This window comes from Macadamia integrifolia, unplaced genomic scaffold (genome assembly GCF_013358625.1).
Source record: "Macadamia integrifolia cultivar HAES 741 unplaced genomic scaffold, SCU_Mint_v3 scaffold2018, whole genome shotgun sequence".
Classification (NCBI taxonomy): domain Eukaryota; kingdom Viridiplantae; phylum Streptophyta; class Magnoliopsida; order Proteales; family Proteaceae; genus Macadamia; species Macadamia integrifolia.
In genome coordinates, this window is record NW_024868464.1 from 22,248 (window position 1) to 46,011 (window position 23,764).

The window sequence follows — 23,764 nt, forward strand, 5'->3', positions numbered from 1 at the left end:
GCAAGAAGTGGCTCTATTGTTGGCTTTGTTACCTACGTTTAGGTACGTACATACCCTTTTATGTCCAAAAACGAAAGGCAACTGAGTTAAGTCTCTAATTAAATAGTATCTATATGAACATTGATTCCTTCAGTTCAATGATTCAGTGGTCCTTGGCTCCATGGGATACCATTTACACTTGTCTAACCAAAAAAAATTTGGTAAGTCCCATATATTCTTGCACCCCACGGTCCCCCACCCATATTAGTTAAGGTTTGGTATGTCATGAAATACCTTTAGGACCTTCCTCTTGTCTTTGCTGTCTTACTTATTGTATCGACCAGTGATATAATCGGATTAGCCCATGAATATACTCCGATTTTGATCTGATTTTATTTCAGGTAGGTTGGAAGTGGTATGAAATGGTCAGATTTCACCTTAAACATAAAAATTGTGTATGGATGATAGAGTTGTGAAATTTGGAATTGGGGATCGAATTAGTCAATGCTCATTGGTTAGAATCAGTTTTAAAAACTCCAGGCCCCTCAGATATGAGAATCCAATGATCCAGTAGAAAAGCCCCTAGAGTTTTTGGATTAAATCATTTAGAATCAAGATTGTTCATAGCTGATTTCGATCTGAATTAAGTGGTCAATTTCTTATTTTTGAGATAAAGTTAAGTCATCCACTCTAGAAATGATAGGAATCAAGATCAGGCTCAACCGTTTTGCTCAATCTAATTTCTATTTTTAAATCTGTGGTGCTAATGTTATTTTTTTTTGGTAGGAGTTCAAGATGTTGCCTTTCTTATTTAGCATCAATACATTTATAGGTCATGTTTGTCGAAGTATTATGTCATTCGTATGCATGGGAGAGTGACTGCCTAACGCGCAAGAATTCATCTCCAAGGCTATGTTTGGACAAAAATCATAATGTTAATTGATTTGTGTCCATCTCTCTCCACAATCCCCCCCCCCCTCTGACATCTAAACATAGCATAAGTTTATTAAGATCATACTAGATGAATTTTGTGGATAGTTTTCCAAACATAGTAGAAGTTGAAGATGAGCTTCTGCTATTGGACTAAGGTGAGGTGATAAAACTTTAGCATAAATTGAAAAAAGTAAGAAGAGATAGACCTCCTTGATGAAGATTCTTAAGAGTAAAATAGGGGATAGGAGAGCCCAATAGTAAATATAATAAAAAAAAAAAAACCAAAAGGTATGAGAACTTTTGCAATTAATCCCTATATATAATAAAAGATAAAAGAGAGTTTTCCTTTAAACCAAAAAATGATCCAAGAGTAAATAAATTATAATAAAATTTATTCATTTTAATGTGTTATAGTACTCAGAAAAGTTGAACTTAGTTGGATAGGTAAGACTTTGAGAGGGAAAAAGGAAGGGGAGGATATAAAGAGGACCATGAGGGGTAAGAGGGATGTTTGGCTGGTTTTGTTTTGGGTACGTTAAGCATGGTGTTAAAATTGTCTATGACGAGGCAATGAGGTGTAGTGTACATTCAATGATTGAGGTACATGGTCGAGCCCTCCGAATCAATAGATCACATCATCATCGCTCGCTGCAGACAATCTAAACTCTCGTGCACATATTAGTATAAGAATGAGAGACTTGTGAAAAGGGAAGGGGATCAATTGCTGTTTTGCATGGAAACCGGCAACATCCACGAAGCATCTATTTCTTCTCTTTCTTAACGTTTTCTGAGGAAGTGAGCAGGAAAAAAGGCCAGTAGGGTTTGTTATTGAAAAGTGACAACTCGTCAACAACATGGATTAATGAGGGAGACAACTTGGAGAAAGACAGCCAAATAAAATAAGAATAAAATATGATACCAAAAGAAAAAAAAATTAGGAAGGAAAGTTTTAGTTGTTTCTTAATCCATTCCTTCTAAATTCTTAAACCCCTCTCCATCCCCTAAGAAGCTTCCTCTAATTGCTTATTATTAATTTCCAAAACTGATTCTCTTCCATTTAGAGTTAGGAGTTGGAGATATGATCTTTACAAAAAATAAATGTGGGAATTTATCTTCTTGAGATGGTAATTTCTTCACCAATTTTATTTGTCTTAACATGTTATTTTTACTTAAATTTAAATTTGAGTCAAATCACTGAGACCACATACAAACCGAATGAAATCTAATATAGAAATCAAACCAAATTTGATTCGGCTTCGATTTTGAGATTAAAAAAATAATTCAATTTTGATTTTTAGGTCATAAAAATTATTCGATTTTGATTTGATTTGTATATATTATACTTTGAAGTGAACCAAAATTTAGCCAAGTTACATACCCTCACATGGTGATGGTGAGAGAAAAAACAATAAAAAACCACTCGTTAGATACATGGTAACATGGGAAACTTTTTTTTGAATATTATTATTTGGGAGAAGATTGATGTCTCATTGTACCCCTTACGTTTGGTCGTATGACTATGTGAAAAGACCGCTTTACCCCTTATGTGAATGTCCATGCACACTCTCGCATTGGTCTAGGTATTGACGCAAGAACCTGGTAGCAATCCTCCACCTTCTCATCATCATCATTATTATTATTATTATTATTTTGTGGTTACAATATTATTGAGTTGACTTAAGATGTGGGAGTAGTTTCATTTTAATTAATTTCATGGGAATGGGGTTATAACTTACAAGACATTAATTATTATTTAAATGAATTAAATTATATGAGCCATTAATTTAGACATTTGAGGCTATAAATGCTTACATTTCATTTAATTTGGGATCGTCCGTCACCCTATGGTAATGGTGTTATCAAGGATTGTTGAATAAGTTTTCTTAGGTGGCCCACCAATTGAAAATTTTATTTGATCTAATAGGGCTCTGGTTATTAGGGTCCAGAAGTGTGAGGTTAGAGGATGATGATGGGCCTTATTAGATCAAATAATCGACTAATATATGAGAAACATTATCTCTAAAATGCGGTAATTAGAAACGTGTGTTGTTATCACTTATCATCATCAAATCAAAGAAATGGGGAATGGTTGGATCGAAGTGGAGCACAATGGCTACGTTACACTTCTGAATAAGAAATCATGTACAGGAAACATAGAAGTGGATCAAAGATTTAGGTATCGATATTGGTATTGACAAATACATTCGATATGATACTGATACTTGAAACCATGAGTGGAACAAATCGAGGTTTAAGTATTTTAGAACGGCAGTCTAATTCAAGTCTTTTTATAAGAACTCTCTCTAATGTGTGATAATTAATCATAACCTATAAATGCCACCCCCCCCTTTTTTTTTGAGGGGAGAAATTGCTGCCATGTCCTGCATCAATACAATGGACAATGAGAACCAACGCATAGAGGCACCCAACCAGGTATAGGATTTTTTTACTTTATGAGTGAGATGATGGTCATTTCGCACTCCCTGTGTATGGAGGTAGGCTCCTTATAGCATGGTAACCTTCTTTTTCCTTCTGTTGTTTTCAGACTTCTGTGGCTGAGACTCAACTCCCCCACACCCTCCACCCCCCATAAAAAAAAAAGTGAGATCCTGTGGGAGCCCATAAATACCAGGTTGGAGGCTGGGCTTAAATACATAAGCCTGGCCACGGCCTGATCAGGCCCGGTGGGAGCCCATAAATATCTGGGCTCCACCTGGCTTCAATACATTAGCGTAGCCATGGCCTGAAAGTCCGGTAGGAGCCCATAAATATCCGGGTGGAGCCTGGGCTTCAACACATAAGCCTGGCGAGAGTGCTTATCAGGCCAGAAATTTTATATATAACCATACCCAAGCAGTGTGGTTCCAGCCTCCACTTATAGAGTAGGCGCCAAGAGTGCAGAAGGTCTAAGGATCAACTCCTCTCACATGTATTCTTTTTCCCCTCTCTAGTGTGCTGAGTAAAGTTAATTCTCCTTAGCTTATTAATGGCTACTTTTGAGAGAGAGAGAGAGAGAGAGAGAGAGAGAGAGAGTTAGTGACTTTACATATTACAAAATACAATTCTTCCCTTACAGTGCTTCATTAATTATTGAGTGGTAATTGACTACCAATAGTTTTTGATATAAAACAAGAACCAGAAGAGCCTATCACTACACCACTCAATGCATCCATCCACAACTTTGTAGTACTTCCTACGCCAATTTCTGCTGAGAAGAAGAGGAGCAACAACAATCCAGAATCCCAGGATGTAAGAAATAGCCACATATGAATAGAAAAATAAGTCATTGTCAATGAGACTTTGTTCATCAACATCTCCTTCCTTGTATTCATCATGGGGTGGTTGAGGTGATGAACAATTGACTTCAGTTGGAGGTCCACAAAGTCCCGGATTACCAATGTAGCTATCCTTGGTGAAAGTAGCAAAATTGTTCTCATATGGGATCTTGCCTGAGAGTTGATTGAAGGCCACATTGAAAGTGGAAAGAAAAGAGAGTCGAATCATTTGAGGAGGAATCATTCCCACCAACTTGTTGTGAGAGAGATCCAAACTCTCCAACAATTCCAACGCTTGAAAGGATATCGGAAAATAGCCCATTAGAGAATTGTGAGAAAGGTTTAATGAACGAAGGGCTCTTAACTCTCCCATTTGAGATGGAACATCACCGGAAAATTGGTTTAGAGATAAATCGATCCCAGCCATCTGGGCAAGAGGAAGACCCTCATATGAGTACAAGTTTCTCTTTGTGGCAAAATTTACTTTGACTTTTACTTCCATGTAGTTGGAACCCGATATTGTTGTTCTGAGTGGTAATTCTGATTTTTCCAGCAATGAGGTGATGTTATTGAGGCAAGAAGGTATGCTTCCAGACAGACGATTATTTGAAAGATCCAAAAACCGTAATTGTTGCATCTGACACAATGATGTTGGAAGGCAACCAACAAAATCATTTCCTCTCATGAGGAGTGCGACCATTTGTGGAAAAGCAGGCAACCAATCTTGGATGTAGCTGGAAATGGAATTCCTACTTATGTCTAGAAGCTCGAGTGAAGGAAGGGTTGATGGAATAATTGGGAAGAGTGTTGTGAAGCGATTGCCATCAAGCCTTAAGAGTCGTAGATCTGTCATGTTGAAAACGCTTGCTATTGCATGCAAATTGTTATTTGATAAGCTTAAAATAACCAAGGAAGTATTATTTTGAGTCAATCTACGAGGTACTTAGCCTACAAAGTAATTATTCGATAAGTCTAATAGCTGTAGGTCAATTATATTGGCTAATGAGGGAGGGATGCAGCCTTCAAATTTGTTTGTGGACATATTAAACAAACTTAAATATGGGAAAAGCACATCAATGTTACTAGGAAATTGTCCTTCAATATTGTTGTCAGAGATGTCAAGATCCCAGATTATTGATGATGTTCCGTTTTGTATTGGTTGAGGAAATGGGCCATGAAAGTGGTTACCCCTCAGGTACAATTCAGTAAGTGAAGTAACATTATATAACAACCATGATGGAATTATTCCTCGAAGAGAGGTGTACGTCAAAGATAGAAGATACAAGCTGTATTGGGTGGAAATAAAGCGGGGAATATTCCTGAGTTTACAATTTTCCAAGCCCAAAGAATCTAGTTGGAAAGATGGAACCCAAGTTGGGGACTCGGTTTCAATTTCTAAATCTTTATTATTTGAAAGGTTAATCTCTGCAAGTTTTGAAAGATTTGCAAACATAGAGAAGAAGACCACTCCTTCCAACTTATTACTGGAAAGATCAAGATAGACAAGAGAGGTTAGGTTAGAAACAAAAGGAGGAATGGTGCCTGGTATTTGATTGTGAGAAAGATCAAGGCTCTGCAAAGAATTCAATTGGCTGCTCAAACATGTCCAATTGATATTGTCAATTGAGTTGTTTCTAAGATTCAGGTACCATAACTTCCTTAGTTTACAAAGCCCTGTAGAATAGAAATAGAAATGGAATAAGAAATCAGAGTACACCTAACTACTTCAAAAGAATGAGATTTTCTTCATTGAAGAGAAAAAATAAAACGAGGCCCAAAATTGAAATGGAATATCATCAGCCCAAGCCCTGCCCAATTATGCTGAGCTCAGCCAAGCTCGGCTAGGAAGACTGATCGGGCCGGGTTGGAACTAATTTTTTAATATTTTCATATTGTTTTTGTGGGATCTATTGTAAGTGTTAATTGGTTGTTCCTACTCGTTTTCAAGTTATTTGGTACAATCTTGTGTTGGCTATTATATTTCTATAATTCGTAACAGTTGAAAAAAAAAAACCAGTTCCTTCATTGAGCTTGGTTGAGCTCGGCAACTGGTTTTGGGTATCACAGTAAAGGCCCAGCTAGGCCACCAGACCTGGGCCAAATTCAAGTAACCTCCGGCTGGGTCTAGCTTTGAAAAAACACCTAGCCCAACTTGCTCAAGTAGCACCATTAGGGGGCCCTGTCCTAGAGATTTAAAGCAAAACCATCATATTGAATAGACAATTATAATCAAATAATATTAGTGCATTGATTTAAATAATTTAGATAATTTACATAATGCTTCCAAATGTTCCAAAAAATATTATTATTGGATGGTAAGAAGCATATTTTGTGCCTATAATATTACCATTAAATACTGAAATTGTGTTTGAAACTAAACTTAAATTCAGTCTCTTAAAAGCTTAATAATGCAGAAATTAGGACTTTGATAGTGGAGAAGATTGGTAATATGATAGAAAAGAATCATATAACTTTTTTCCCCTTTCTAGAAACAAATATTCCTCTTAAATTAAAAATGGATTCGTACCTGTTAAGAAGCCAAGTGAACCTTTTAAATTATTCGATGACAGATCAAGATCATCGAGAACAGAATTATTATGCAATAGGCAAAAGGGTAATCTTTCATCACTAAGATCATTCATACTTAGATCCAAACTTTTGAGTTTCTTCCATTTACATATTAATCCTGCAATGTACATGTACAATGTATATATCACCCGTCAATATATCTACTGCAATAATTTTACCATTCATAGAGGATCCTTTTAATATTTACCTTTTAGAAGAGCATCCGAGTCTTTGGTGGTAAAAGTGCCCTGTAGGATAAGTTCTTCCAAAGAAGAATGATTTTGTTGCAGACAATGTGGTATATGTTCCACATTGAGATTGCTATAACTTAAATCCAATGCCCAAAGATTCCTTGCTTCACATAATGCTGGACATAGGTAAGTAAAGAAAGAGAGCAATTATGATCTAATTGATAAACTTTAATTGGTAATAATGACAAGTGTTTCTCTCTAACATGTATCACAGATTGTAGAGACAGGGTATTTTGTTAGTATGTATGTACCTTTCAGACTTCCGTCGCTGAGATTGTTGTTACTTAGATCCAAATCATGAAGATTTCTTGCTCCTTGTAATGCTGAAAACACAGAAAGATTAAAAGAACTACTATAATAGATTTTTTTTTTCTTTTTTTCTTTACGGTATAACAAGAAATAATTTAGGATTAATTAGATATATATACATTGTTTTTTATATATAGATATGTTTTTTCCTAGCTCATACCTATGAGGACATTAGACGATGGTTGTTCAAGGGAAAAGTTCCGTAAGTGGAGCTCTTCCAAAGAAGAGAATGTACCCAACATGCAATGTGGAAAGCTTCCATTACTTAGAACATTAGAGCTTAGATCTAACGTACGGAGATTCTTTAATCCACATAATGCTGCATGCCACCACAAAAGATAAAAGCCGAAACATAATGTTAGTAATCTAAGATATACAAAATTAAGAAGAAGAATAAAATTCACAATTTTGAGGTCATATAAAGATAAAGATAAAGACGAGACTTAATTTCATCCCTATCTTGTTACCTGATAAAAAATGAGATGATAAGTTGAGAGAATTGCCATCTATGAAAATCCCTCCCAAAAATGGAAGGCCACGTGCAAGACACCTTGGAAGGCCTCTATCATCCAGACTATTCCCACCTAAATCCAGCTCTTCGAGATTCCGTAGTTCACATAATGCTGCAATAATAAGCAACAAGGTATGTAATAACTCACATCAACATATTTTTTTCATGGAGGAAGAGGAGGAGGAGGAGGATGATGATGATGATGATCATGAGGAGTTTCAAGGAAAATAAAAATGAAAGAAGAGGGACAAACTAATTATCTACCTATATAGTAAAATCTTGACAAAACTATAAAGATACAAAAGATAAATCAAGCGAATAGATCTTACCTTCTGGCATAATCCAACCTCCAATGTTGTTATTGTATAAGTATAGAAGTTGTAACTCTCTGAAATGAGTAAACAAAGAAGCATTCGGGTACAATTTTCCCAGTCCTGTAGTGCTATACCTTAGGTTGGAAAAATCAATAGAAATCACATGATTTGTCGAATTAAACAAGCCGCACTCTACGAAAGGATTCCATCGACAACAATCATTTCCCTTCAACTTCGTATGGCCAGCAAAGCCATATGCGTTGAAAGAATCCCAAAGTTGTAAGAGAGCAAACTTCTCCTCCTCGAGACACCCTTTGCACCCATAAGGACCGAAACTAAAGAGTAGGATGTTAGGATTTTTATGTGGGCTTAACTGATACCGATTGATCCATTGGGCCCAAGCAATTATAGACCCACTCTGATTAGGAAACTCCTAGCTCTTTCCATTGAGAGTGGAATAGGGTTTTAGGGATTCTATTATAAATAGAATACTGACGGTCCCTGCAGCCATTACTTTACTTAATGCCTTATTGGTTTTGGGAGCACGGCTTTCTCACAAGAGCAAGTGCACAGAAAGAAAGGAAACCCTAGAGTAAGAGGCTGCAGAAGATCTCAGTAGAAGGACTCCACTTGCGTAGTTCATTGTCATCTTCATGGGAGTAATGTTTAACCACATGGGACAGAGGTTCATGATCTATGTTCATGGGACACAGGTACTTCTTTATTCATATTTATGGTTCATGTCATGGTTGTCCCATTGATTATTATAGATATGGTAAATCTATATGGTTATGTATTTTAAGATGGGATACTTTATTGTTCTTGGTTTAGGGACTACACCTATGATTAATCTTTTATGATTGGTTGATGATTCTTGTATTTTAAACACTATAGGGTTATTCATATGTTTAATATGGTAAAGAATCCCCAACATAGGATACTCACAAAAACCATTATCTTAACCATCTCAGAAGGAACAAAGGAAGCACTCCCCATAATTAGCTCTGATCTTATGGTTTCCGAAGATTAAGAAACTGAAATATATATAGACCCTGATGAATGGATGGTTTACAGTGAGGAGTGAGGACTGTGGAAACAAGGAACCGTGTGGAAAATCAGGTCTTAACCACATTCATTGATATTTCATAGAAAAGTTGTCAATGGTGTCCAATCGTAAGGGTACGTGAATTATTGGATACCAAACCTAATGGAAACGCCAACCTACGTACAAGACCCTCTCTCTCTCTCTCTCTCTCTCTCTCTCTCTCTCTCTCTCTCTTTGTTGTGCCTACATTCATATAGGGGACAAGGAAATAAAAAAGAAAAAATCATTGATATGTAGCTTGAAAATCATATCCAACAGAACAAATTGTTAATGGACACTCTGTTTTGCTTTCCTCTTCCTTCGGTTAGATATTAAATTACTTTTGGTTGAATCTGGTCAATTGGGAACATGGGAAGAGGAACTTTTACTGGTGGGGCTCGGCTTGCTGGTTTTTCAAATCATGCTTTAATGAAAACGTGTTTTATAAAACATGAGTGATCCAGTGACGAGTTAAGCTCCTACTACTGCAATGTTTGAGAGAGACAAATAGAAGTTCACTGCTTATAGGCGAACAGATGGATCAGGGCTATTGGTAATATATCCAAATTCAAGTTGGTGATGATGGAACGGCTACTGGTAATGGTTGTGTGTTCGTTTCTATGAGAGAGAGAGAGGGTCGTAATACAAATCCACGTTCATTCTTACACTTCTTAGATTTTTCAACCTTCTGTTTTTTGCTCTTCCTCTTTTAAAGATTTATCTCCTACCACACTTTTGGTGGTAATTCTTTGTGGGTCCACATCATTATAAGACAATGAATCAAGCTTTGAAGAAACTATCCCCAGTTCTGAGGGAACAAGGGAAGAAAAAGCTTTTTTCCACTTGGTTGCCTGTTGATTTCTTCTTGGGCTTTCTTTTCAAATCATGCCCTGATGAGAACCCTACGTGTTCTATACTTCACTTTGCGTGTCTTTTATGGCTATGGACTATGGAGTGTATATTTCCATGTGCATAGCTTCCTTTAGGGTGTTATTTAATTTTCAAAATTAACTTGGTATTCTGACGCACTCTTGCAGATTAATTTTACCAAAAAATAAAAAATAAAAATTGGTCAAATGAACGTCATTTTCATATCTATAATGTTCTAACCATTATCATCTTTTTTAATTGGACTGAGTTTTTCTACACTCATAGTGAATTTGAGTGCTTTAAATGCATCTAGGGGTCTCATAAGGGTTGGGAAACATCAAAACCCTATAGAGATATGTGAATCCTAGGATAGTTTCAGCAAACCATCTTCACGAAGGAAAACTTTCTCCTTCTTAATTTCTTACATTTTTACCAAAAGATTTTTTTGGGGTGAATAAAAATGATTAGGGAGAGGGATCCTGAAAGATAGTATGGCCCCTACACTAGCATAGGGGCCAATGGGAGTGGATACGGAAGCATCAACATGAATGAGATTTCTGCCTATCATGAGCGGTGTGGTCGTCTTTTCCCCCTTTGTGTCTTGCACAGATTATGCTGTCTTTTGGGATTCTTTTTTTCAAATGATTGTTATTATCAAAATAAATTTTGAATTTCTTAGATTTTTTTTTTCTTTTAACTCCAAGGATAGGCTTGGAGACCATGCAATGTCTAATCTTTTAGAATCTAGCATTCTATAATCACTTTATAGAAAAGAGAACACTACTTTACTAGCATATGTACACACCAACACGTGGGCCAATGGAAGAGAATGGAGGAGCATCTTCAGCATGAGGGCAATATGGTCTTTCCGCACTCATGGTAGCATTCTTTCTTATTCCTTATTCCATACACGGGTTCATGTTAGGCTCCATTTTTAATTTCACCATAAAACATTGACCAAAAGTAAAATAAAGAATGTATAATTTTCATAATAGATATTATCTAATTGAGCAAACATATTTAACTTCAAAATTTTGGAGAACGTCTAATACTGTTTCTTAGTAATAATATTAATGGGAAATTGTTTCTTGTGCAGGAGTGTGGTTCCTACGAGTCAATAGAAGTGCACAAAGAAACATCCACAAAAGAATCATTTTTCTTTTCATGGGGGTAGGCTGATCATCTTCCCCCACTACCTTTCAAAAAAGAAAATGTTTGGATGTAAAGACCACATTTTAACCACAAAAAATATTTTCCAATATTAATATTACTAAGCAATGCCCCTTTTCTGCCTAAGATAGTCCTTATTGTTTATAAAAACAGGTCAGGTTCTGGTGTACGGGGGTACTGATCCCTTGCAAGTAAGAGGGTCAACTACCATTTAAGATAGTAAGATGTTGTAGCTAATTATGGCTGTAGATGCATACAATCTCTCTCTCTCTCTCTCTCCTTCCATGGCATGTGTACCACGCAAGTAGGTTGGGTCCAACCCAGGCCCAATAAATTGCCATCTTACTTAGATTTATAGTGTAGAAAAAGGTATTTTGTAGAGCCTACTTAGAGATATCTTTTTATGGGTTGCACATATTTTTTGGCATGTGAAAGATGATGTGACTATTCTAACAGTTGGACAAAGATTGACACGATTTGGATTAACTAAATGTCATATCCTAATTCAATTATATACCCTTTCATATTTAGCTTGTTTATGGTCATCGATAGAGTCCAACGTACCATAGGGTTCATGAATTATTGAAAAGCAAACGTATTGGAAACGTGAACCTCTCTCTCTCTCTCTCTCTCTCTCTCTCTCTCTCTAGACCCATTTGCATATGAAGTATGATTGAAACTAAGGGTGGTCCAGGAATATTAATTGGGTTGAATTTCAGGACGACATTGAAGAATAGTTGAGGAGACATTGATTTAGATCTTTCATGTCTATGAACAGTAGAATTTTCAATTGGACCAATTCTCCAACTTTTCCAACCCTTGAAAGGATTAAATAGTCCACCAAAAAATTGTGAGAAAGGTTCAATGAACACTGAGGACTGTTTTTACAACATTAGCTCTTGACTCTCCAACCTCTGTATAATGGTGTTAGAACTTAAATCAAAGGATTATAGTTCTCTGATATGAATAAAGAAAGAAGCTTTTGGTATCAATATTTCTCTACTCCGTGTGATTAATAGAAACCACTCCCGGTATGTCAAAAAAATCTATTTACAACAGTTGTCTCCCACCCACTCATTCACAAGAACAGAGCCGAGATAAAGAATCCCTGAGCTGTAAGAGAGCAATCCTCTCCTCCTCGGGACGCCATTCACACCCAAAGACCAAAATAACAGCATATATGGGAGACTCTAAAAAACCATTGCCTTAACCAGCTCCAAAGAAAAGGAAGCACTTCCCATGATTACTTAGTTGGCTTATGGTACGTTAATTCTAAAGATTAAGAAATTGAGATATATAAACTAAAGAGTATAGATAGATATGGGCAGTTGATTTACATGCAGTGAAGAACTTAGGATGTTTCCTATGTGAACAAAGCAAAGACTTTGCGTCCATGGTCCCTACTATAGGCCGGAACCGTGTGGAAAAACTGTGTCTAGATATTGTGTAATTTTTGTTTTTGGTGCAAGTGTAATTTCTTCTTTCTTTCGTAATTAAGTGATTCGTTTTTGTGAAACTTAAAAGGGTAGCGCAGTTAATGAGCAATAAACTTGGTACGAGATCTAATTGTCAAAAGGCTGAAGAGCTAGAATTACAATCTTGAGAATTAATTGGCCAGCAATTAACAAATTTTTTTACAAGTAGGCCAGCAATTAACAATTTTTTTTACAAGTAGAGTTGACTTCATGTATAGTTGATCAGGCAATTAATGATCAATACTTGCGCACCTCCTAGGAGTAAGCTTCTTTGCTACCAAACTTAATTTGGTGGGTAAGTCTTTGTGAGTTCATATATCATCATCAGTCATAGATCACCCATGTACGCTTACAAGTATATATAAATATATATATATATATATATATTTATTTTCAACTATACATGAAGTCAACTATTCCACCATTTGATGTTGAAGGTCCAGCAAAGGACCGGGGCAACCCAGTCGGGTGTCTGAAAATCATAAATTTGGTATTCCCAGAAAAGTATCCATGCCAAACGGCAATGGAGAAAGAACCGGAGGAGGTCAGGTTGGTGATGTTGTGTGGTTGTATTTTGGCAAAATATTTGGAAAGAATCTTGTATTTGTGGTGGGAGGATTTCAACCATAGGACCGTATTGATCCCATCATTTTGAAAACCAGAGGGGAATTTGGTTATTGAATCTATATTCAAAACAGAAGAACCAAGAGTGGCGGTTAATTCTGTTCTTAAAGCAGAAAGCTTTGAACCAGGCTTCCTGGTAATCATAATACGTACAGGTTTGTGGGGTGAAGGTATTTGAAAAACTTCTTGTATTAAGGGGGTGACTACCCCAATCTTGGAGAGTGAGAATTTTGCATATGGTTACAGTAGTATGTGTGACCAAAGTTTGATCATTCCTGTCATAGTTGAGTTTGAATATGATAGAATCAGTTTCTATAAGAATGTATTCGTAGAATTCTTGGGTTTTTGCAGGAGAGGGGGAGTGGTGATGCCATCCTTTGTAGAAAATTTACTGTACCAAGTTGATAGGTGAGTCGGTGAATTTGAAGAGGGATTCTTCAATGGTGAAGAGATCCTCCTTTCAAGGTTTTTCATGATATTAGCTTTTGGGTTTAGAACCTTGGGCTATTTGGAGAGGTTTGGCTTGAGTGGTTTGTAGGTTGGAGCTTGCCTTGTTTGTAGTTTGTATGGAACCAGCGGCTGAGGATATGACCACAACGTGAGAGTATGGCTTATTTGAGGAGGCCAACTGGGATTGGCTTCTAGTGACTATTTGGTTTAATGGTTGGTTTGGTGCAGTAGAAGCACCATAACTGGATTTGGTTTTGACAATGGAATTTGAGGAGGTAGACTCCTTAGGTGGAGCCATCCTGATGAAGTTGATTTGTGGAATCTGGCCCTGTAGTAATTCACGGGTAAGAAAGTCAGGGACAGAATTGGATTCTCCTTTAATATATTATATTTGAAATTCAAAAATTGATAATAAAGCTTGCCATCGGGCAAAAATTTGTTTTGATGCAAGATTTGAAACATCATTTTATAAAACATATTTAGCTACGCTACAATCAACACGAACTAAAAATGGTTTATTTAGTAATGTATTCTAGAATTTTTGTATGCATAGAGCGATTGAAAGAGTTTCTTTATTAATGGTACTATAATTCTTTTGAGCAGAATTCCAGATACTAGAAGTGAACTGAACTAATTGTTCCTTGTTGTCATTTGGAAGTTTCTGTTTGAGAATTCCTCCATATCCGATATCCGAGGCATCGATTTCAATAATTTTAAAGGCCTCAGGATTAGGAATAAATAAGCAAGGGGTTTCTTTGACTAATTTTTTGATAGTCTGGACGGCAGTGGTTTGGGCTGTAGACCAAGGTGCAGGTTTCTTTTTAAGCCGAAGGTATAAGGGTTCGACTATTTTACTAATTTGAGGAAGGAAATCACGAACGTAATTTAAACTTCCTAAAAATCTTTGTAATTGAGTTTTGTCAAGAATTTGATTAGGAAATTTTTCACCAAAGGTGATGGCTCGATCGATGGGGGTAAGAGTACCCTTTTCGATAACCGAATCCACCACTACCGTGGCTTTGATACCAGATTACCGTATCGAGATATGCCAAAATCCAGGGAAATAGGGATCTACTGGTTTTGTATAGCAATAAGGACTAGATAGGTGCAATACCGTACTCCGATCCAGTAAGGAGACTAACACTAAGATAGGTGCGATACCTTACTTAGAACTAAATCGTGCTGAAATTAGAATAAACAAAATAAAGAACAAGACCATGAACTAAAAATAGAAATATAGAAAAGGAAAATAAAAGCTGCTTAACTGGAACTATTTCTCAGAATCAAGAGGCTCGACTGTAGGTTTTGATCTGAGGATAGAACAAGAAGCTGCTATATGCAGATGCAGATGTAGGAAGCTAATAATGCAATCAAAATATTAAATTTGAAATTAAAATATAAAATATTTGGAGATTTTGATCCAGAGTTCTTGAGTCTTTGGATATGCTTGGGTTAGAGGATTTGAGAAGAAGAAGGGTGTTTGGTCTTTGAGGAGACTTTGAGTTGTGGGTGGCTAACCTTTGAAGGACGATCAGACTTGAGATGATCGGAGCCTGCTGTTGAAGACCGGTGGAGCACTTGGAAGTCCGACGGAGTTCTTGGAGATCTTGGAAGAACTTGTGCAGATGAAGAATTCCTCTACAGGCAGAGCTTCTCTCTCCTAATTTGTCAAGTGAAGTCTAATTTCTCAAGTGCCTTGGGTAATGGGGTGATGCTCCTTTTGTAATGTAAGGAGGCTTATTTGAATTATGGTATAGTACCTTTGAGTTCTTTAAAAGCTGCAAAAATAAATATATATTCTAATTTCAGCACGATTTAAATACAGAAAAAGAACAAGACCATGTACCACTATCGAGGATGCTGTTAATACTTTTATTTTCAGCATTGCTAATTACTTTTTAGGAAACCCTTCTCGTCTCAAAGATAGAACAACCGAACAATTATCAAACCTTCGATGTAAAAAATTACATGACTTCAAATGGTACAAAGACACTTTCTTAACCAAAGTCTTAACCAGACATGACGCAAACCTTCCCTATTGGAAAGAAAAATTCCTTACAGGATTACCAATTTTATTTTCTGAAAAAATCAAATAACGCCTTAGGAAAGACAATGATGTGATCATTCCCTATGATTAAATGTCCTATGGCCAAATCATTAGTCTGATTCATGAAGAAGGCCTTGCCCTCTGCACTGACATTAGACTAAAGAAACAAATTCATAAAGAAAACAAATTTTACAAACGTGAATTAGGAGGTTTTTGTGAACAATTCGGCTTTCCTCCCCTTAGACCTCCAAAACATAAACACAAATCTTCTCGCAAATTCTATAAAAATTATATATATATATATATATATATATTTATATATACTTGTTAATTTATGGTTTATTCTTTTCATTAGGTCAAATTAGTGAATTAGTTGTATATATACCATATGGATTAGCTACATGTCATGTTTCGTACTCGAATTCAATTAACATTATCCCACGTATATTCATACATCTTTATAGTATTTCTTAAGAAAATAACGATACCTAGTCATGTGGCCCCTGTACCTAAATATAAAAGGGGAAAAAAATGATGACCCTACCCCTCTTGATGCCCTCCATATGCATCCCCTCATTGGCCTTCATATTAATGTAGGGATCACACAACCAGGCAATATTCTTCTTTTCATTTTTTTCCCTCTCAATTTAATTTAATTTGCCATTTGATCAATTCCATCTAAATTGTTTAAACAATGGACCCCGGGATCTACCCATCCATCAAATTTGGGTCTTTTATCCCAACATGCCATCAGGTCCAAATCATTGTTTAATTTTTCCTTCATTCTTTCTAAACTGCATTAATAGAATGTTGCATTGGTCAAATGTTTGAAAGCAACGCTGAAGGCTGAACTTGAATAAGTTTGTTCGTTCATTCACCCTGTTGAATTGCAGAAATTCAGTTTGAATGAGAGACCCATTAATTATATATTGCATGGGCTATTCAATTCATCAACACCTTTTTTATTTTTTGGTGAAATTCATCTACACCTTAATTCCTTAAACAAGTCATATATGTTGTCCATTTGGTTGATAAATATGCTGGCGGCCTAAGCAACAATCTTCTTTTAAGTCGAAAGAAAGTTACTACTTATTGAGGACTTTATTAAGCACCTTGTTCTTTCAATTTCTGGGCTAGCTAGTCATCTATAGACTGTATTACTGAGGAGACTTTTAAAGCTCACCAAAATAGAGTCTTGATTCTTGGATCTTATTGTTAGAAAAGAATGCCTGATATTATGTATAAGACTGCTGCTGTTGAGATGGTTTGTATTCCTTGCTTTATGTATTAGAGAGGATCACAGATGTTGTAGCAAACGAACATAGTTAGTTGAGTCGTATTAGAAATAAACATTCTCCTTAAGGTCTGAAACGCCCCTTATATAGTAGTTGTCTGAAACGAACAATTGGGGATTCCTGCGTTTTAACTTCAAAATAAAACAACCACTGATGTTTGTCTGATTGTACTCAGACTCTGAGCTTTTGGGAGAAAGAGGATAGGCTCACTAAGTATGATTTGTAACATTGTTCGTATACAAATAGTCAGAAACAGAGAGAGAGAGAGAGAGAGAGAGAGAGAGAGAGAGAGAGAGAGAGAGAGAGCCAAGTAGCCGCAACCCTTGTGGTAGCCAAAGAAATGGAATCTATAAGTGCATTTCGGAAAATACCATAACCTAAGAGGGCATTTGTGAACCCTAGGAGAAAATAAATTATTCCATTTNNTTTGGCTGCAACCCGGGTAGCAACCAAATTATTTTAAGGTTTAGAAGGTATAAGGAGTGTATATTTCTTGATCATTATAATGAGATTTTGTTTCTTCTCTATTGTCATATGAAACTAACAATATTAGTTCCGAAAAAATCCTCTCCAATGATTGGACAACTTAGAGAGTCATCCCATAGCTAGAGTGATCCAGGGATATGTGTCCAGATGTTGAGGTATGTGCCTAGGTTCTTCCAGTCGTGGCATGACTCCCTGTGTTCTAATTGCTTTCCAGGACCTTCCACATGCGGGAACCTTATGCACTGGGTACACCCTTTATTTCTTCTTGGGCTTGTTTTTCAAATCATGCTTTGGTAGGAACCCTACATGTTGTATACTTCACTTTGCGTGTCTCTTGGGTGACTACTATATTAGTCAATGAGTCAAGCTCCAATGGTCACTTTCCAGCAACACGTCTTATTGGTTTCTTCTTGGGCTTGTTTTTCAAATCATGCTTTGATAGGAACCATACGTGTTGTATACTTCACTTTGCATGTCTCTTGGGTGACAACTATATTAATCAATGAGTCAAGCTCCAATGGTCTTTTTGGTTTCTTTTTAGGCTTGTTTTTCCAAATCATGCTCTGATAGGAACCCTACGTGTTCTATACTTCACTTTGCGTGTCTCTTGTGACCTATGGACTATGGTGACATTGATTCTTAGTAATTCCATTTCATGGAAATTTCGACAGCAATAGTCATTATTTTCCGTTTTTTCAATACAATATTAATTCATTGTTTCAGGAAAGTGAACTCGATGCCAGATATTTTGGCTAAGAAGGGAGTAGTCTCACTTGCGTCTTCTTCTTAGTCTTGCTCTCCAAACTTTGTTTCCTTTGAACTTATTTGAGACACTCAACTTAGATTGAGATACAGATTTTTATGGGGTGCATATGTACTGTATTTAGTTTATTGGATTGGTGTGTTTGCTGATGGCAATGCCAAAGGTGGACCACTATCCAATGTTGGGGACAAAGGAAACTTCTGTAATTTCTTAAGTTCAGGCATGCCTGGACCCTAATCATATACATCATTTTTAAAATTTCTATAATATATGATGAGGCAAAATATGTCACATTCCTCAGCACGGCCGAAGCATGTACGCAAACCTGAAAAGAATTGAGTCGCTACCTCGGCCTCCATCAGGCCGTGCTGAACCTCGGCCTCCATCAGGCCGTGCTCCACCTCGGCCTCCATCAGGCCGAGTTACTACCTCGGCCTCCATCAGGCCGAGTTATTGCCTCGGCCTCCATCAGGCCGAGCTACTGCCTCGGCCTCCATCAGGCCGTGCTCCACCTCAGCCTCCATCAGGCCGTGCTCATGCCTCGGCCTCAATCACGCCGTGTTACTGCCTCGGCAACATCAGGCCATGCTGTCACCTCGGCCCCCATCAGTCCGTGCTATTGCCTCAGCATCCATTAGGCCGTGCTCCACCTCGGCCTCCATCAGGCCGTGCTACTCCCTCGGCCTTCATCATGCCTTGCTACTGCCTCGGCTTCAATCATTCCGTGCTACTTCCTCGGTCTCCATTAGGCCATGCTCCAGCTCGGCCTCAATCATGCCGTGCTCCAGCTCGGCCTCAATCATGCCGTGCTACTACCTCAGCATCCATTAGGCCATGCTCCACCTCGGCCTTCATCAGGCCATGCTCCACGTTGGCCTCCATCAAGCCGAGTTACTGCCTCGGCCTCCATCAGGCCGAGCTACTGCCTCGGCCTTCCATCAGGCCGTGCTACTGCCTCGGCCTCAATCATGCCGTGCTACTTCCTCGGCATCCATCAGGCCGTGCTCCACCTCGGCCTCCATCAGGCCGTGCTCCACCTCGGCCTCCATCAGGCCGTGCTACTGCCTCGACCTCAATCATGTCATGCTACTACCTCGGTAACAATCAGGCCGTGCTGTCACCTCGGCCCCCATCAGTCCGTGCTATTGCCTCGACATCTATCATGCCGTGCTACTACCTCGGCCACCATCAGGCCGTGCTACTACCTCGGCCTCCATCAGGCCGTACTGATACCTCGGCCTCCATCATGCCGTGCTCCACCTCGGCATCCATCACGTTGCACTGTTACCTTGGCATCCAACGGATCGTGCTGTTACCTCTGCCTCCATTTGGCCGAGTTGCCACCTCAGCCCGACGTCAACAACAAGGATTCCAGAAACGTGTTTTCGTCCACCCCTACAATCAAGGAACCTAATCCCTATTCCGGAGGACAAGACTCTATCCACTACACGTCATCATGACGTCATACGGTTGGTCTTTCCTAGTTAAGAGGGGAATATTTCAGGAATATTCCCAGAATCCCAGAGCCACTCCCCTTGAGGACTCCACGCCTAAACAGGACTCTTCACAATCGTCTCCCACTTGCCCTCCATCAGCAGCTTATAAATACCAAGGTAAGCCTCCATCACAAGGGATCGATTACTCACTTCTCATACTGTAAAGCTCTCTTGAGCATCTGTTGTGGAAAGGTCTAACTTAGGCATCGGAGAGTCCCCCGTCGGGTCATCCTGGCTCTCCTTGTCATCTCTTCTGTGCAGGTCGACCAAAGCACCAGGAACTGTAGGAGAGATAGTCCGATTAAATTTTTTCGCATCAGATTGGCGCCATCTGTGGGAAATTGTTACAAAAAGTCACCTTGGAACAATGCAATTAAGGAGTGAGAAGGTCGTTTCTTCAACGACAATGCGTGCAAGATCCACTCGGGAAGTACCACTTGGACGTTCCCATTCACCACCAATGGCAGGGCAGGAAAACGTCCCAGCAGAGACCCCTCTAGAAGGACCCCAGCAAATCAGGCCCGATGCACAGGTTGCCCAGGGAGAGGGGGATCAGTGCGAGCAGAACCCTCAGCTATCCTGCCATGTCCCATCGTCTCGGGTAACTCATCCGAACATGGAAGAACATATGCAGAGCTTGCAGCTGCAGGTATTAGCCACGAACGCACTGGTGAGGGATTTCATACGACAGTTCGGCTCTGCACTTCTAGTACCACGCACCAGTTCAGCTCAACCCCCTAGGCCTGCTCCGAGCAGAAATCCCAATGACGAATCTCCTGACAACAGTGTCACCCCCCAATCAACAACAAGAAGGGGGTCGGGCAGGACTTCGCGCACTGTTCATTCTGTACTACCGCGATCTCTTACTGAGGGGCGCAGGCAAGGTCCCATCCCTGCTCAGATCGGGAGAGCCGATCGTTCTGAACATCATCGGAGCCCAGAGACACATGATACTCATAGATCCCCACACCGTGCAGGAGGACGCCAACCGTCGCCTCAAAGACTCACTAGAGGCACTCGTCCGCACAGAGAAGAACATGAGAACTACCAGAGGCAAGCCCGGCGAGATCGACCCCATCCTGGTCAGAGCTCGCCCATCGGGCCTACCAGAGGTGCACCACGGCAAGGTCACCAATGCCGAGGAAAAAGCCCCCGGAGAAGAGAAGGGTACGCCGATCAACAGATGGCCGAGCCGAGGAGAGAGGAGCTGACCTTAAGAGCCGTATCCAATGACTCACTGAGCGAATAGAGGGAATGCAGAGGCAGGAGCACCCGGCCGACATGACAGTAACCCCGGCCCATAATGCTCTTTCCGACGAATTGATTGACGCCGAGCTGCCCTCAAATTTTGTGATACCTGTCTTCAATGGATATAACGGCACCATATATCCCTACGATCATCTACTGTACTACAGCTCGACCATAGCAGTGCATGGTAGGTCAGAAGCCGTTCTCTGCCGTGCTTTCGCAACCTCATTAAAAGGAGCCGCACTGGTCTGGATGTCAAACTTACGGCCACGGTCCATCCGCAACTATGAAGAATTGACAAGAGCGTTCCTCACACGTTTCTAAGCAAGTATGAAGCAGAAGCAAACTACGCAAAACGTGATGAACATGAAGCAAGGGGCGAGGGAGACAATAAGAGAATTCCTTGCCCGATTCACAAAGGCGACATTGGAGGTAAAAAACCTGCCGGAAGGAGTGGCATATAGCATGTTGTGCAATGGGGTAATGCACCCCGATCTGGTTCAGTCCTTGGCCCTCGACTTACCAGAAACGATGCCTGCACTGTTGAGACAGTGCAATCAATACGCCAACATGGAGGAAGTTCTGGCAGCCCGAGGAATAGCTGACAGGGTTGATCAGGCAGAGAAGGAGAGGAAAAGGGCTCTGAGACATAGGGATGACTCTCGTGAGCCGAAGAAAAACAGAACAGATCGGCCTCTGGACACAGCTGAACTTGAGCGATATGAACTTGATCGTTCTCAAACAAACCTGCTCTTGGAGATCCAAAATCAGAAGTACTTTCGCTGGCTCAGGCCAATGGTAGGTAAACCAGAAGAGAGGAACCTCAACAGGTATTGCCGATACCACCGAGACCATGGACATGACACTGAAGACTGTAAGTCTCCGAAAAGGGAAATTGATGAGCTCATCAAGGCCAGATACCTCAACCAGTATCTGAAGCAGAAATATGGTGGGAACTGGCCCGAGCCGAGGAGAGACGATGCCCAGCCGAGCCGAGGTAAGGTCGAGCCAACAACTGATCCAGCCACGAACCGAGCTGTCACATACGACAACCAGCCCGTGGGTCCGGCCATCCTAACAATCATGGGGGGACCGACTATAGAATCAGTCAGAAAAGCCAAAGCACAAGCGCGGTTTGTGTGTGTCTCGGAACAACCTGTCAAAGCCCTCAAAACGGATCCACCCATCACTTTCTCTGACAGAGATTTGGAAGAGTTGAACTGGTCTCACAACGACGCGGTCGTGATTCAATTAGTGGTGGCCAACCACCCCTTCCACAAGGTCCTAGTGGACACGGGAGCCTCCGTGGACCTCATGTCATATGAAGCCTTCATAAAACTGGGGCTTGGCACCGGAGCCTTAAAACCAGCACCCGAACCCTTGTATGGTTTCTCCGGCATGCCAGCTGAGCTAGAGGGAGTTGTTGACCTACTTGTAACCATCGGACAAGGAGCTCAGACAACCACAACCATGGTCTCTTTCATGGTCGCCAGGATCGCCTCACCCTACAATGCAATCCTTGGCCGACTTGGTCTCACGGTCTTAGGGCAATCGTGTCCACTAGGCACATGAAGGTCAAATTCCTAACCAGCAATGGAGTCGGAGAATGAAAATCCAGCCAGAAGGAATCCCAGGAATGCTATGCCAACTTCATAAAATCTGTCAAAAAACCCTGCTCTGGCCTAGCATGTATGGTAGAGTAGAAGTTGTTGGTTACCGAGATGAAAGCCTCTTGGCCCGAGTCGAACCAGTTTAACAGCTGTCAATAGTCCGAATCACTGAGGCCAGTAGACAATCTATCAGTAGAGAGTTTTATCAATAGATTGCCTTGAAATCCCATCGATTGGGTGTTAGTCTTGAAGATTTTATACTATCAGCACCTTAGCAGTTATTCAATTTCAATCACGTAGCAAATTAGATTCTATTGTGAAGCAATGTATTTGTCCCAAGTGCATACAACACGTCAATATACTATGAAGCCTCTTGCAAATATCTAACTTTTCTAACATTGTGTATAGCTTAGCAGCAAATAAGACCGAGCTCCAGCTTGGCACCTCAAGACCAGACCCTAGTCTGGCGACTCAAAGACCTTAATCAATGAGGCACAAAGACCAGGCTCAAGCTCGGCACCACAAGACTAGACCCTAGTCTAGAAACTCAAAGACCTTAACCAATGAGGCACAAAGACCGGGCCCCAGCTTGGCAGCAAATAAGACCGAGCTCAAGCTCGACATCACAAGACCAGACCCTAGTCTGGCGACTCAAAGACCTTAACCAATGAGACACAAAGACCGGGCCCCAGCTCGGCAACATCTAAGACCGGGCTTAAGCTCGGCACCATAAGACCAGACCCTAGTCTGGCGACTCAAAGACCTTAACCAATGAGGCACAAAGACCGGGCCCCCAGCTCGGCAGCAAATAAGACCGAGCTCAATCTCGGCACCTCAGGACTAGACCCTAGTCTGGCGACTCAAAGACCTTAACCAATGAGGCACAAAGACAACGCTCTAGCTCGGTAGCAACTAGATCGAGCTCGGGGGGCTAATCCACGAGCCCTCAAAATACATCACTACCGAGGGAGACATCTACATAATATATGGATCTATATATATGAGG

The 23,764-nt window shown here is 39.9% G+C and overlaps 1 protein-coding gene across 1 annotated transcript in view; it reads right to left on the reverse strand.

Moving 5' to 3' along the window:
* Positions 1-4,017: 4,017 nt before the first annotated feature.
* Positions 4,018-23,764, reverse strand: part of LOC122065439 (receptor like protein 21-like) — a 33,563-nt gene continuing 13,816 nt past the window's right edge. The window contains exons 8-14 of the mRNA XM_042629255.1: positions 7,783-7,938; positions 7,476-7,634; positions 7,258-7,329; positions 6,964-7,122; positions 6,715-6,873; positions 5,517-5,861; positions 4,018-5,054 (exon numbers count right to left, since the gene is read on the reverse strand). Of these exons, the coding sequence (XP_042485189.1) occupies positions 4,018-5,054; positions 5,517-5,861; positions 6,715-6,873; positions 6,964-7,122; positions 7,258-7,329; positions 7,476-7,634; positions 7,783-7,938 (2,087 nt within the window). The remainder of the gene's footprint in view (positions 5,055-5,516; positions 5,862-6,714; positions 6,874-6,963; positions 7,123-7,257; positions 7,330-7,475; positions 7,635-7,782; positions 7,939-23,764) is intronic.